This window comes from Hypomesus nipponensis, chromosome 13 (genome assembly GCF_054491055.1).
Source record: "Hypomesus nipponensis isolate SF chromosome 13, ASM5449105v1, whole genome shotgun sequence".
Lineage (NCBI taxonomy): Eukaryota > Metazoa > Chordata > Actinopteri > Osmeriformes > Osmeridae > Hypomesus > Hypomesus nipponensis.
Genome location: NC_140373.1, coordinates 3,238,674 through 3,253,366, shown reverse-complemented (window position 1 = coordinate 3,253,366; position 14,693 = coordinate 3,238,674). Strand labels below are relative to the sequence as shown.

The 14,693-nt window shown below is 52.3% G+C and overlaps 1 protein-coding gene across 1 annotated transcript in view; it reads right to left on the bottom strand.

Annotated features, from left to right (window-relative positions):
• Window positions 1-11,287: 11,287 nt before the first annotated feature.
• ankfn1b (ankyrin repeat and fibronectin type III domain containing 1b) overlaps window positions 11,288-14,693 on the bottom strand; it is a 101,448-nt gene continuing 98,042 nt past the window's right edge. The window contains exons 19-23 of the mRNA XM_084670410.1: window positions 14,380-14,548; window positions 13,977-14,143; window positions 13,398-13,605; window positions 12,531-13,231; window positions 11,288-12,364 (exon numbers count right to left, since the gene is read on the bottom strand). Of these exons, the coding sequence (XP_084526536.1) occupies window positions 12,077-12,364; window positions 12,531-13,231; window positions 13,398-13,605; window positions 13,977-14,143; window positions 14,380-14,548 (1,533 nt within the window). The 3' untranslated portion in view covers window positions 11,288-12,076. The remainder of the gene's footprint in view (window positions 12,365-12,530; window positions 13,232-13,397; window positions 13,606-13,976; window positions 14,144-14,379; window positions 14,549-14,693) is intronic.

The window sequence follows — 14,693 nt, the reverse complement described above, 5'->3', positions numbered from 1 at the left end:
GCTCTGCCATTCTTCTTTCACTTCCTGAACTCTGGGGCTAAGTCAAGTGACGTGTTACGCAAACACACGTAGGCCTACTGTAAAGGTCAGTTTGATTTGTTCTTTTTTCTCCCCCCATATGTTGATCGCGTTATGCAAGTAATGCAAGAAATGTTTGTATTAGTAACTGTAATGAGATTACTGAAGTTATCAACAGTAATGCGTTACATTACTGCGTTACAGACAAATGTAACCTGATTACAGTAACGTGTTACTTTGTAGTTTGTACTTTGTAACGCGTTACCCCCAACACTGCCGTTTTTACACACATATACAACGATGTACATTGTTGTTCACTGATGCGCAAAATGCCTTTGCCATCGGTTGTGATATGGCAGGACCAGAGAGACCGACAGACACTGATTGAGCAGCTAGCTGAGGGAGCAGGGAGGAGCATGCAGAGACTATTAAATGCATTCGCACTCCAATAAGGGCAGAGAGAGAGGATGTCAGAGTAACACACACACACACACTCACTCACACACACACACACACATACACACACACACACCCACACACTCTGCCACAGTCACCCAGACACAGACATACACACACACACCACACTTTAATAGTCACCCAGACACACACACACACACACACACACCCAGACACACACACCCAGACACACACACAGACTGACTCAACAGATCAACAAGAGGCTATTGACGAGAGATCTCGCTGGTGTTAGCTTGAGAACAGAATCACAATTGTGGTTTGTGCCAGTAACCTTGTTAACCTTGTTTAACCTTGGATTTGGCCAGAGCCAGGTTCCCGCACCTAGTCCTCATTCAGAGGAGGGGAACAGAGCTTTGTGTTTGGAGGGCTGAATCACTCCATGAGGACTCTGGGAGGGTGGGGGGTGGAGTGGGGGTGGGGGTGGGGGTTTGGGAGGCGGTCTGAGCCCCCTTTGCAACAACACAATTAATTTTCCATGGGTTTTCTACAATATGGTTTAAATGTCTATTGATTGATTCAGTATATTTCAGTGGCCGTGACTCACTGAAAAATGCAATATATTTTCATGGACCTGATTACAGTAATGGATAAAAGAAACTGAGCACCAATGTGATATGCGGCTATACAAAAATCTACGTGCCAAGGTCATCTAAACTTTAGATGTAATGAGATCTTTGCCTTCAAGTTGTTGCTGTTCATTTGAACATGTTCAATACAGTAGGAGATTGTCAGGACACCCTGCTCTAAGACAGAGACGGAGAGGGAACAGAGAACCCGTCAAGACAGGCGAGAGAGAGAGATAGGGAGAGAGAGAGAGAGGGAGAAAGGGAGAGAGAGAGAGATGGAGAGAGAGGGAGAGAGAGAGAGAGAGGGAGAAAGGGAGAGAGAGAGAGATGGAGAGAGAGGGAGAGAGGGAGAGAGAGAAGGAGAGGGAGAGAGAGCGAGGGAGAGAGAGGGAGAGGGAGAAGGAGGGAGAAAGAGCGAGAGGGAGAGGGAGAGGGGGAGAGAGCGAGGGAGAGAGAGAGATGGAGAGAGAGAGAGCGAGGGAGAAGGAGAGAGAGAGGGAGAGAGAGCGAGGGAGAGAGAGAGGGAGAGGGGGAGGGGGCAGGAGCCAGGTAGCTTTTCTCATACTGTCTGGGTCTTAGTGTGTGTGTGTGTGGGGGGGGGGGGGTCTGTGCGTGTGCGTCTGGTCTGTGCGTGTGTGTGTGTGTAATTACACCCAGTTCACAGGCGAGCAGCCCAGTTTAAGTATCGTCACTCTGTCTCTGGCATGTGGTGCCCTTCCCTGTGCTCTCTCCTCCTGGTGTCTCCATGTCTCTCTGTAGAGACACCAGGCCTACCCAGCCCCCTCGCACACAGGTGCTACCAGGACAGCTGGCTGCTGCCTCTGTCTGTGTGTGTGTGTGTGTGTGTGTAGGAGTCAGATGGCTGAGTGGTTAGGGAATCGGGTTAGTAATCAGAAGGTCGCTGGTTTGATTCCCGGCTGTGCCAAATGACGTTGTGTTCTTGGGCAAGGCACTTCACCCTACTTGCCTCGGGGGGAATGTCCCTGTACTTACTGTAAGTCACTCTGGATAAGAGCGTCTGCTAAATGACTAAAAGTAAATGTGTGTAAGAGGGTGATCATGATGAAGAAACAGAGATTATTTATGTCTCAATAATTCATGTTTTTGTCAAAAGGTAACCCAACGCTTTACAAGGAAGATCAAATATTGTGGCGTGTGTGTGTTTCTTTGTGCATGCGTACGTGTGCATGTGTGTGTGTACATATGCGTGCGTGTGAGTAACTGTGTGTATGTGTGTGTGTTTAACCCTTAGAGGAGCATTAGGAGATGTGAGGATGTCTTAGTGCCCCTGTCTCACTGTGGCCCCTAGAGCCTGAATCACAGCTCGCCTAGCTTCGCTCGCCCGCCTGGCTGTCTCCGCTCTCCCCTCTGTCTCCACGCTGGGGGCCCCCCTGGGCCCCTGCACACACACACACACACACACTCACGACCCTAAGCACTAGAGTCTAGGGCTAATCCTGAGCTGATGTGCTCCAGAGAGTGTGCAAGCACGTGTGTGTGTGTGTTTGGAGTGTGCGTTTTGGCGTGTTGCTTGTTTTTTTTTGGCGACCGTGTGTATTTGTGTCACCAGCAGTGTGCGTGTGATCATCCAGTCTGGAATGTCTCAAGACATTGTGAATATTTACGCTCAACATTGTGATCCCATGTTACCTGTGCTTGTCCCAGAGGAGCAGTCGGTCCCAGCCAGCCTGGGAGTAAGATGCTAGGTCACACTTAATCCTGAGCAAATATTTGGAGTGGCTGAACAAGGCAGGCCTGTGGGAGAGGGCTTGCCTGCCTGCACACTCAGCCGTTCTTCCAGGGAGCTGACTGATGAGTGACAAAACATTGCTTCTGTCGGTGATTGTTTCTACAGACGTCCCCCCCCCCCCCCCCCTGCATTTACTTCAGGTATTGTTCAGAGAAGCGTTTCTCCAGAAACAAGTAAAAGTTACATTTCATGGATTGAATTACAAAGTGGAGCAGACTGAGAGGTCTGGGCCGTGGCTGAGAGCGTGGTGAGATCCAGCGAGGAGGCTGAGAGCGTGGTGAGATCCAGCGAGGAGGCTGAGAGCATGGTGAGATCCAGCGAGGAGGTTGAGAGGGTGGTGAGGTCCAGCGAGAAGGCTGAGAGGGTGGTGAGGTCCAGCGAGAAGGCTGAGAGGGTGGTGAGGTCCAGCGAGAAGGCTGAGAGGGTGGTGAGGTCCAGCGAGAAGGCTAAGAGCGTGGTGAGGTCCAGCGAGAAGGCTGAGAGGGTGGTGAGGTCCAGCGAGGAGGCTGAGAGGGTGGTGAGGTCCAGCGAGAAGGCTGAGAGCGTGGTGAGGTCCAGCGAGAAGGCTGAGAGGGTGGTGAAGTCCAGCGAGGAGGCTGAGAGGGTGGTGAGGTCCAGCGAGGAGGCTGAGAGCATGGTGAGATCCATCGAGGAGGCTGAGAACGTGGTGAGGTCCAGCGAGGAGGCCGAGAGCGTGGTGAGGTCCAGCGAGGAGGCTGAGAGCGTGGTGAGGTCCAGCGAGGAGAGAGAGAGAAAGGCTCTCCTTAGGAAACATCTTGAAAGATGTTTGAAAGGAAAGGATTTGGGAGTTCAGGTAATCAGTAGATGTGTGTGTGTTTTTGAACAGTAGTCAAAAGTGTATCGGCTCCGATGGGAGTCAGAGGGTGTGTGTGTGTGTGTGTGGGTGTGTGGGTGTGTGTGTGTGTCTGCGTTGAGGGATTTATTTGACCTCTTATTGCCAGTGTGAGCCGATTGCGGAGATGAAAGCATGCCTGCCCAGTGTGGTGTGGTTTCTATAGATATAGACACAGCATCCTGCTGGCCCGCAACAATGGAGCTGCCGTCTCATCATGCCAGCTCCTCTCTGATCATCCCCCAGCACTCACAGCAATCATATTTACCAAACAATAACAGGGTCTGGGGGGGACGATTGAAGTGTGTGTGTGTGTGTGTGTATGTGTGTGTGTTGGCTTAAAGAAGAGGGTTGGAGAGTGGATCTGTCGGTATGCGTCTGTGTGCTGGTGTGTGTGTAAGAGCGCTCATTCTTTTGTGCGTGTGTATGCATGTGTCTCCTGTTATTTTTAGGCGTGTGTTTGTTTTAGGTGAACAGCGAACATATTCTTTTGAGCCCGTGCGTGTGCGTGTGTGTGCGTGTGTGTGTGAGCCAAGGCTTTGATGGCATGGCGGGAGCATGCCTAATGTGTCTGCTGCTGTAGGGGTGCTCTCTGCTGCTCCGGCTCTGCCCCGTCTCCTCTGCTGCTCCGGCTCTGCCCTGTCTCCTCTGCTGCCCTGGCTCTGCCCCGTCTCCTCTGCTGCCCTGGCTCTGCCCTGTCTCCTCTGCTGCCCCGGCTCTGCCCCGTCTCCTCTGCTGCCCTGGCTCTGCCCCGTCTCCTCTGCTGCCCTGGCTCTGCCCCGTCTCCTCTGCTGCTCCGGCTCTGCCCCGTCTCCTCTGCTGCCCTGGCTCTGCCCCGTCTCCTCTGCTGCCCTGGCTCTGCCCCGTCTCCTCTGCTGCTCCGGCTCTGCCCCGTCTCCTCTGCTGCTCCGGCTCTGCCCCGTCTCCTCTGCTGCTCCGGCTCTGCCCCGTCTCCTCTGCTGCTCCGGCTCTGTCCTGCAGACTTGAAAGGGACCTGAGGAATCCCCCCTAGATCCCCCCCCCATGTTCATCGGAGGGGATGACATCATCCTCCCAACAAAAGGGGGCTGTGGTGGTGTGTGTGTGTGTGTGTGTGTGTGTGTGTGTGTGTGTGTGTGTGTGTGTGTGTGTGTGTGTGTGTGTGTGTGTGTGTGTGTGTGTGTGTGTGTGTGTGTGTGTGCTTGGTAAACCCCTCTGATCAGTCACACACCAGTAGGCTGTAGAGCAGCACACACAGGCACTCATATACACACACACACTCATACACACACACATATATCACTCTATCTTTCTCTCTCTCTCCTCAACCTCAGATATAGTGCTGTCCTCCAGCCATACACAAGCACAGTCACCTATACCGATTTACACATCTAATCTCTCTTCCTCCTCCTCCTCCTCCTCTTCCTTCCCTTCTGCCTCCCTGACTGTTCTTCACATCTTATTAGTTGTTGGTTCGTGGTGCTCGTGGTGTTTCTCTTCTAACAAGTCGCCAGGCGTCCTGGCCTTTCAACAGAGAAACGTCGGGAGCAAAGCTGTTGTTTCCCCTCTCTCACAACGATGGGGGATTTTCACCCTGAGAGCCGAGGCCGGGCTACGTTTCCTCAACATCTTGCAAACGATTAGGAACAGTTCGCAACACTGCAGACCATCCCAAACTGCTGACGCCTTCCTTCATCCTCAGAATCCATTGAGAAGATGTTCCGCTCCAACCGCCAACATGCTAGCTGATCAGTCATCCCAAGGACCAGTTGTGTTCACAACTTTTATAGGAGCAACTGTCACACTGACCATGTGACAGGAAGGAGTTGAGGGTTGTGGAGGGTTTGTGGGGATACGTGTGTGTCGTTGGGGAGAGCATGCGGTCAGGGTGGCTGTCCAGGGCCGAGCCCCGGTCAGGGGAAGGTAATGTCACGGCCACCCAGGCGTGACTGTTCCTGCCCTGTTTATGAGCAGAGTGAGGAGCTGTTGGGTTTGGACCTCCGTCTATCCCCCTCCTCATCCCTTTCTCTCCATGTATGTCTCCCCACCTCCCTCCCAATCTGTCTATACTTTTCCCTCCCTCCCTCCCTCCCTCCCTCCCTCCCTCCCTCCCTCCCTCCCTCCCTCCCTCCCTCCCTCCCTCCCTCCCTCCCTCCCTCCCTCCCTCCCTCCCTCCCTCCCTCCCTCCCTCCCTCCCTCCCTCCCTCCCTCCTTCCCTCCCTCCCTCCCTCCCTCCCTGGGGTTTGGAGGTGAGCTCCTGGCCTGTGTAGGAGCCTGTTTAACGGGTCTCCAACTGTTCCTTTGAGGGGCAGAAGAGACGGCAAAGGGCTTCGTGAGGGGAGGCCGGTGCCGCTAGATCAGGCACATGGGGGGTCCGGGGTGGGGGTGGGGAGGGGGCTGCATCCACCCTGCTTCATGTGAACTACAGAGCTCCACTTCAAAAACAAGCATGCAGACACTGGCCCCAGAGTCTGCACACAAACACACACAGACACACACACACACACACTTAGCAGGCTAAATCATAAGCTTACGCACATGCCAAATGAACATGTGTGCCCAAACATGAGAACAGACACACGCATTCCTATATTATTTCGAGACGCTGCTTCTATTAAGGCAACTTCTCACTGCTGATCCTCACCAGCTCCCAAACAAAGACAAAAAACACGGTTCTCTCTCTCACACACAAACACACACACAAACGCACACGTACACACACACACACACACACACACACGCTTCACTTGGGGGAGGCACCCTCTCTAACTCCTCACTGGGACTCCCACACCCCTCCCTCCCTCCTCTCCCACACCCCTCCCTCCCTCCTCTTCCACACCCCTCCCTCCTCTTCCACACTCCTCCCTCCCTCCTCTGAATTCACTGGCACTTGCAGAAATCTCTGCGGCGCCAGTGGAGCAGGGCTCATCTCTGGGGAACAATAAAGCAGATCTTCATAAAAACTTCAAAAAGCCCTTGCCAAGTGTTTTATAGGTGCTCTAAAGGTTTATTAGCCCTGGGGAGAGAGAGCTGAGTGATGCAGTAATCTCACCACCGCTACACCACCCTGCACCCCCCCCCTCCCCGCCCCCCTCTCCCCCCACCACACTGCTGCCTACCCGTGTGTGGTGTGTGCATGGGGCAGAGAGGAGGGAGAAACAGGTGATAAGTTTGCCAAAGAAAGAAAGGAATGACAGGAACAAAGTGTTCTGTCATTCGCCCCCGGCGGCTCTGGAAACAAACGTCCAAGATGAACGTCCCACAACTCTGGTCTTTTCTACTCGACCCCCCAAAAATACCAAACCTACAAAGGAAAATACTATTAAAGCAACATGTTGAGATATTAAGGATTGTTTTAGCATGTTAGGTGGGAGTCAGGTGGCTGAGCGGTTAGGGAGCGATTCCTGGGCCACACCAAATGACGTTGTGTCCTTGGGCATGGCACTTCACCCTACTTGCCTCGTGGGAATGTCCCTGTACTTACTGTAAGTCGCTCTGGATAAGAGCGTCTGCTAAATGACTACATGTAAATGTAATGTAAATGTGTATGGACAGCTGTTTTTTTGTGTGTGTTTGTAGAGGTAGGTTGATGTGATGTGATATACAGGGCAGGACTGTAAATGTACATGAACATACATGAGGCATCCATCTTGGAAAGCTGCATGCATCTTTGAGGTTGTGTGGTGGGTCGGCTCAAAGGCAAGGTCTCAACCGTGACCTCAGAAGGGGTCAAGTCTAAGACTGGGGGGACTGAGAACATAACAGTGTGTGTGTGTGTGTGTGAGTGAGTGAGAAGGGGGGGGCGGGGTTCATCGAAGCAAAAGCTTTCAAACACACACACACACACTTACTGCAAGACTTTACATCTGAATCACTGTGGCCTTTGGAAGTGCTCACGAATACGCAGATTCAATTATTCTTCCAGTTTGTTCCCCAACACCTCAGCCCTTTACTACTGCATGAAATCTCACCTGTCACCAAATGAGTCACAGCCTCGGCCTCTATCCACTCCTAAGAAGGCTGAATTACCACTATTCATGGGCTTTTCAGAATGTTTTCTTTCAAGTATTTCAATATTCCAGGGTCTAAAAATAGCATGGGTGTTCCCGGAGTGTTCACGTTTAGAATGAAAAGGTGTCATGCTTCCGGGACAATTCTTAAGTTAGGGTTAGATAAACGGTAAAGGCCTGCTCTTAGTGGTGAAGCCTGCACACCACTGTGTGTTGTGACGCGTTGTCTAGTTCCTGCATGTAGTGGTTGTGTGTTTGTGTTTATGGATATTCAATGTACCGCAGCAGGAATACGAGAACTGTATGCGTGAGGGAGTTTGTGTGTGCGTGTGGTGTGTGTGTTCGAAAGGGGCGTGTCCTTCTGCGTGTTAGTGTGTGTAGTATCTGTTGACAGGAAAACATGCAGTTTTTTATTTGCTCAGTGGATGTGAAAACACATGGTGGCATGGAGGGGGGAGGAGGGGTAACCAGTGACCAGGCTGTGAGACCGGCTCAACTCTGCACACAACTCACAATTCACAAGCCAGGCGTTTGAGAGACATTACTCAAATTCAAAACATTCCATGCATCGTTCTCAGAGATTGGAAATAGCAAAGTACAAGTCCTTTGTTACTGTACTTGAATAGATTTCTCAGGTTTCCTTACTTATTTGCAAATATTTTCTGACAACCTATACAAGTAGTAGTAATGACTAATGGTTACTTATGTCACAAGTCCATATTTCTTTAACTTGAGTGAAAAAGTGCAGTCCGTCTTTTTAAACATGATTATCTGTACTTGTAGTTGAGTTGAGGGATGTTTCCTGCCAGATCAAGACAGACAACATTCTGTATCAAACTCTTTTTGGATGTTTCCTGCCAGATCAAGACAGACAACATTCTGTATCAAACTCTTTTTGGATGTTTCCTGCCAGATCAAGACAGACAACATTCTGTATCAAACTCTTTTTGTCTTCTATCAATATCAAACTATCGATACAAAATAACTTTTATTTGGCACATTCCAAGTGTCTGCATCTTTCTTCACGTGCACAAGCATGCTAATAAACAGCATCACATGAACATGTCTGGTCTTAAAGTGACCATCGCTGCCTGACAGATTAGAACTGGCTCTCCAGTGCAGCTGCCTTCTGAATCTCCTTCATCGAGCGACCAGCTAACACCGATGACATCATCAACAGTCAGCTCTGCCTATCACTCATCTTCCTGCTTCACGCGGAGCCATTTAATTTGATGTGATCTTAATCGGAGAATGTTATTCTGGCAAACTGTGCAAACGGTTGCTGTTGAATGGGCTCTGCTGACCTAATGGGCTGGTTACATTCTGAAAAGTCTCTGCATAGTTCATCTCTGAAAGAGGAAGTGTTACAAGAGTCGACATCCAGTAAAAGCCTGAACTCTGTGACTTCCTACTATTGTGCAACAAAATAAAAGAGAACTCCCTCAGAAAACAGCCAGGGTTTTATTTTATAATATTCATTTATTGTTCAATAAAAATAGATTACAAAAAAAATGACGTGATGTCTCCTTCATGGCTGCCCCCAGAAGATGTGCCAGGGAGTCCTGGTGAGGATGAGGCCTTCCTGTTTCCTGTTTCCTGTTTCCTGTTCCGCCTGGAGAGGGAGTTCCTATTCACCCCTCTGACACAGACTAACAGCCGTTACCGTTGACCTTCAGACCGGGAGACAAACCCAGACCTCATGACGTTTACAGTACTTACATTCAACCTTTAATATACACACACACACACACACACACACGTGTTCGGTTGTAGTGGTTGATGTTTTTGCAGTTTGCCCTTGTAAATTCAGTCTTTAAAGAAGTGTGAATAAAGAACACGACTAAGCGATAACACGAGAGTTCAAACAGCAGAATCAAGACGTTTCAATTACAACGTATCATGAGTTGCTCTTCTTGGTCTTTTACACCGTTCAGCACCAGGTTTCATGGGAGGGGGCGGGATCAAATTTGTAAACACTCCATGTCAGGCAGGGAGAAGCCCACATGACCAAGAGAACGTTCTAGAACGGGTGGAGAACCTTTTTTCTGCAAAGGGCCATTTGGATATTTATTAAATCATTCGGGGGCCGTACAGAATTATAAACTTTAAAATGTGCCTGCTATATTTGGTCAAACATTTAATTAACTCACCCCTAATGTGATGGCTGGAACTGCTTCTCTTTGGTGAGGTTTGTGATGTTAGCTGGCACGGATGCAGCCTGCTTTGACTGGGGGTGCAGTGAACATTTCTGGGGGGGTATCATGATTATGGAAAGGGATCGTATTATTTTTTATATTGCTACCATTTTTGAGACTGCTTATCAATCCGAGTGTTAATCAGGCACGGTGCCAGACGTTGAAATCGAAAATGTAAGCGAAAGGTTTTGGTACATTGGTACGCAATGCTGCAAGCCTCCTCAGTCCTCTTCCACATATCAAAATAGTGCTGCTGCCAACCAATAATGCACCTAATAATATGGTTCCTGCAGTGCCATGGTGGGCCGGACCAAATGATGTCGCGGGCCGTATGCGGCCGGACGTTCCCCACCCCTGTTCTAGAACATGATTCTAAACTTTATTGGGCCTAGAATGGTGACTTCAAGTCAGAAACCAAGATATGATGTCAAACATGTTCAGGGTACAACATTACATCAGGGATGTGGACAGTGCATTGCTGTTTTTCAGGAAAAGTGTCAGTTGCAGGCCTTCCTGATTAAGATGTCAAAGTTATAGAGACCATAATCAAATTGAACTGGGGAGTGATTTGGCATTTTACTGACCACGTGCTACAGTTTTGATAAGCTACTAACATAATTGGGATCAACAGAAATCTGGAGCTATTGTGTCTCCATCCTACTTAGAACAGCACTGCACAGCCAGCGAGCCTCAACAAAAGAAGCTGACAACACACCTGCAGCAGGTGTGCCTGGGATACAAGTGGCTTTAGAAACACACTGGTTTTAGTCTAACAGTAAGCACAGCAACACAAAAGTACTTTGGACTTCCCTTCCAGAACCTCCCATATCTACAACACGAGCGTGTCCAGTCTCTAAGAGAACTCAAGCCAAGGAAGGGAACCACTCGGAGGTGAATGTATTGCCTGTCTTTCCTGGTTCTGTTCCGTCTGTCTGGGTTTCGTTTGGATCCAGAGCGCGGATGTTGTTTCTGCTTTCTGCTCTGTATGAGGATGACGCTGGTCTGCTGTGTGGCCAGAAACTCCAATAAACTAAGTATTCGTTCCTCTCAGGACAGATGGGAAACAGAAGAATGTAAGTGCCAGGATCCCACGAAAACTTCCTTCCTTTCTCCCTCCCTCCTTCTTGCTCTGTCTCTGTCTCTGTCTCTGTCTCTGTCTCTGTCTCTGTCTCTGTCTCTGTCTCTGTCTCTGTCTCTGTCTCTGTCTCTCTGTCTCTGTCTCTCTCTGTCTCTCTCTCTCTCTCTCTCTCTCTCTCTCTCTCTCTCTCTCTCTCTCTCTCTCTCTCTCTCTCTCTCTCTCTCTCTCTCTCTCTCTCTCTCTCTCTCTCTCTCTCTCTCTCTCTCTCTCTCTCTCTCTCTCTCTCTCTCTCTCTCTCTTTCTCTCTCTTTTTGTCTCTGTCTCTCTGTCTCTCTCTCTCTGTCTCTATTTGTTCCTGGCCCCTGAGTTACCAGGGAGAATAGAGCAGCCACCCAGCGCAGGGTGAGCGGGGGGCAGAAAGGTCAAAACGTCGAGCAGCTTCAGTGTCTTCCCAGCGTCGACGCCAGCCCTCCTTCCTGTTTCCCGCCTCGTGGGAGCGCTCCAGGGCCCGCGTCCTGGGAACGTCGGCACGTCCGGCTCCTGAGCCAACAGCTTTTGGAAGGGCTCGCTGGACGCGCTCGTAGGAAAAGCCATGTCTGCGTGCCCGTGTCATTCTGGCAGCCGTTCCCCTCTGCTCAATGTGCTGGCAGCCGGGAGAGGCGGCGGGGCGGCGTGACATCCATCTTCCTCACAGTCACGTCCCCTCGCGCTGTCGAGCGTCTGACGGGCGAAGAGGCTCTTTCCACTCTTCTGTCGGTCATTTGGTGTCCAGATGACCGTGTGTAGAGTTGCAGAGAAAGACAAGGGAACTATGGGAGGAAATCCGAGTGTCGGTGAAGAGTCTTTGTAGGAAAACAAGAATCTCAAAGCAGCATTTATGAAAAACAACAGAACAACGTAAAAACCATCTAGGCTCTGTAGCTACAGTAGTGAACAGTAGAACAACGACCAGGGGAACTACGGCAACGGGGGTTAAGGTTGAGGGGAGACAGATAGAAGGTCCAGCTCCTGTTCATTTCAAGCTGCCCCCCCAACCACCCCTCCCCTTTTGGCTTGCATGAAAAGTCTTACCAAAGTCAACACAGTAGTCTATACTGCACTCCCCAGGGTCCAGCCTTTGGCCAGGCCTCCCCACCCCTCCCCCCGGCCTTCACACGGTGGTCGCCCGGCTGTGCTTGAGCGCCAGCGGCGAGTACTCTTTGATGCGGACGCACAGCTTGCCCCTCAGCCAGGGGTTCTGGAGCTCTAGGGGGCAGAAGTCATCCTGCAGCCACTTCTCCCTGTCCTCCACCACCAGCACCAGGCCAAAGTGCTGCAGCTGCTCCTGGCTGTACACACCCTGGTCCTGGCCCCCCAGGAGACGCCGGGACACCCCACTCATCTCCTGCACCACCAGCTGCACCATCTCCCGCGCCGACGTGTCCGGGGTGACCCGCAGCTGGGGGGGAGGGGGGGGGCAGACGGACAGAGGTTAGAAGAGGAGGTAAGGAGAGACACAGAGAGAGAGAGAGGGATTGAAGGGGAAAAGGGGGTGAGGCAGTCAGGAATTGAAAAGGGCGGGGTTAGAATGGGTCTCGCATGGCGTGAAACCGCTCGGTAAGCACCTTGACGCTGGTCTCCTTGGGCAGGCCCGTGCGGTACTGGGGGTAGACTCTCAGTGTGGCATGCCAGCCTCTCCTGTGGGGGCCTGGCGAGGGCGACGACAGCCTCTGGGTGCCGCTGTCCTCCGACAGGGTGCGGGCGGGCGGAGGGTGAGGCTGGCACCGCTCGGTGGGGCAGCAGCGATCTACGGAGGAGGGGCGCGGCCAGCGGCGTCGGGGGGAGGACGAGGGCGAGGGGGAGACGGCGTGGGAGGAAGGCTGGGAGGAGGAGGAGGCGGGGTGGGGGGCGGAGGGGAACTCCAGGCTGCTGGTCCGGACGCAGAAGGCCTGCCGCTTCTCCGTGATGCGCAGCAGCTCAATCTGCCGGCTCGGGAGGATGAAGTCACTGTCAAAGAGCTCCAGGGGTCCGCCCCCCCTGCCCCGCCGCCTCTCCCCTCCACCGCCCCGCGCCCCCGGGCCCGGCTGGGGGTCCGAGGCCTGGAGGACGTCGGGGGTGGTGTCGCTCAGGGCTCCTCCCCCACCTCCTCCTCCGTCGCTACGCAGGTAACCGGGGGTCTCGGGCGGGGCGGAGGAGGACGAGGAGAGGGGCGAGGAGGGGAGGAGGTCCAGCTCGCGGGGACTCTGGGCGCGGCTGGAGTCGTAGTCGCTGTCGGTGGTGAGGAAGACCTCGGACGAGCCCTCTTCGTCGGAGAGGCCGTGGTAGTCTGAGGGTTACAGACACGTTACACAGTCCATGGTGAGAACAGATTGGCACTGAGCTGAAAGGTACCAAAAAAGTAAGACTTTTACCTGTCTTATATTCTGTCTTTTTCTATCATTCTTTTCTCCCTCTCTCTGTCTCCCTCTCTCGCTCTGTCTCACCTGTCTCACCTGAGTGTTTGCGGCAGGGCTCTGGCGAGGGCATGGGGGAGGGCAGGTAGTCTGGCTGTGAGGAGGTGGACTGAGGCTTGTCGGGCACCACGTCCTTGGAGAAGTCGATGATCCAGGCCAGCGAGAGGCCTCCCGTGGGCTGCTTGTAGCGGGCGTACTGCAGGGCGTCCATGATCCAGCGAGCCTCGCGCCAGATCTCCTCCATGTGCTGGGAGAGGACGTGAGGGAGGGTTACGGCAGCATGAAGGGTAGACAAGGTATGACCACATACTCACTCACACACACACTCTCCACTCTGATTATTTCTCTCTCCGTCTCTCTCTCTCTCTCCGTCTCTCTCTTTCTCTCCGTCTCTCTCCCCCACTCTCTCTCCGTCTCTCTCTCTCTCTCTCCGTCTCTCTCTTTCTCTCCGTCTCTCTCTCTCTCTCCGTCTCTCTCTCTCTCCGTCTCTCTCTCTCTCTCTCTCCGTCTCTCTCTCTCTCTCTCTCTGTCTCTCTCTCTCTCTGTCTCTCTCTCTCTCTCTCTCTCTCTCTCTCTCCGTCTCTCTCTCTCTCCTCTCACTGTGTCTCTCTCTCTCACCTGTATCTGCTCCTGGACCTTCTGGTGTTTCTGCTTGGCGGCGTTGAGTTCGGCCTCAGAGAAGGCTTCTCTCAGGGTCTGCTGAGCCATAAGGGACTCCAGCTCCAGCAGGGCCGACACCCTGCAGTACTGGCCCATGAAGCTGGGGCTGTAGGCGTCAAAGTGGACTGGGGAGGGGAGACGCACACTTACAGGTTAACATTCAGCGACAGCAAGAGCCTTCACCTCGACGGTAGCTTCCATCCATAACCACGTCCACATTGAATATTATCGCTAAAACAGAAACCAACCACTAAACCGTCAGTTCAACAATCAACGGCCTGTTCCGGACTTCCGGTTGTGTTTTTGGCGGTCCGGTTTGGCCGCAGGGTGTGTGTGTGGGAGGGGTTGTGGTGGTACTGACCCAGCTCAAAGATCTGCAGGGGCAGGGTGAGGAAGCCGGAGCGAGGGGTGTAGGGGTTGTTCTGCCCCGGGGCCGTGCACACGTCATCTGAGGGGGGTAGGAGCAGGAGGAAAGACACCTTCTCCCCAAACTCCAACACCTCCTGGCTGTAAACCCGGAAGTCCTGAGCCTGTGGAGCACATGGGGGCACCGTCACATACACAGCAGGCACAGAACAGGATAGAACACACTAGAATAAACATGTATAACCTTGCATATCTCATTCAGATGGCTGAGCGGTGAGGGAGTCGGGCTAGTAATCAGAAGGTTGCCGG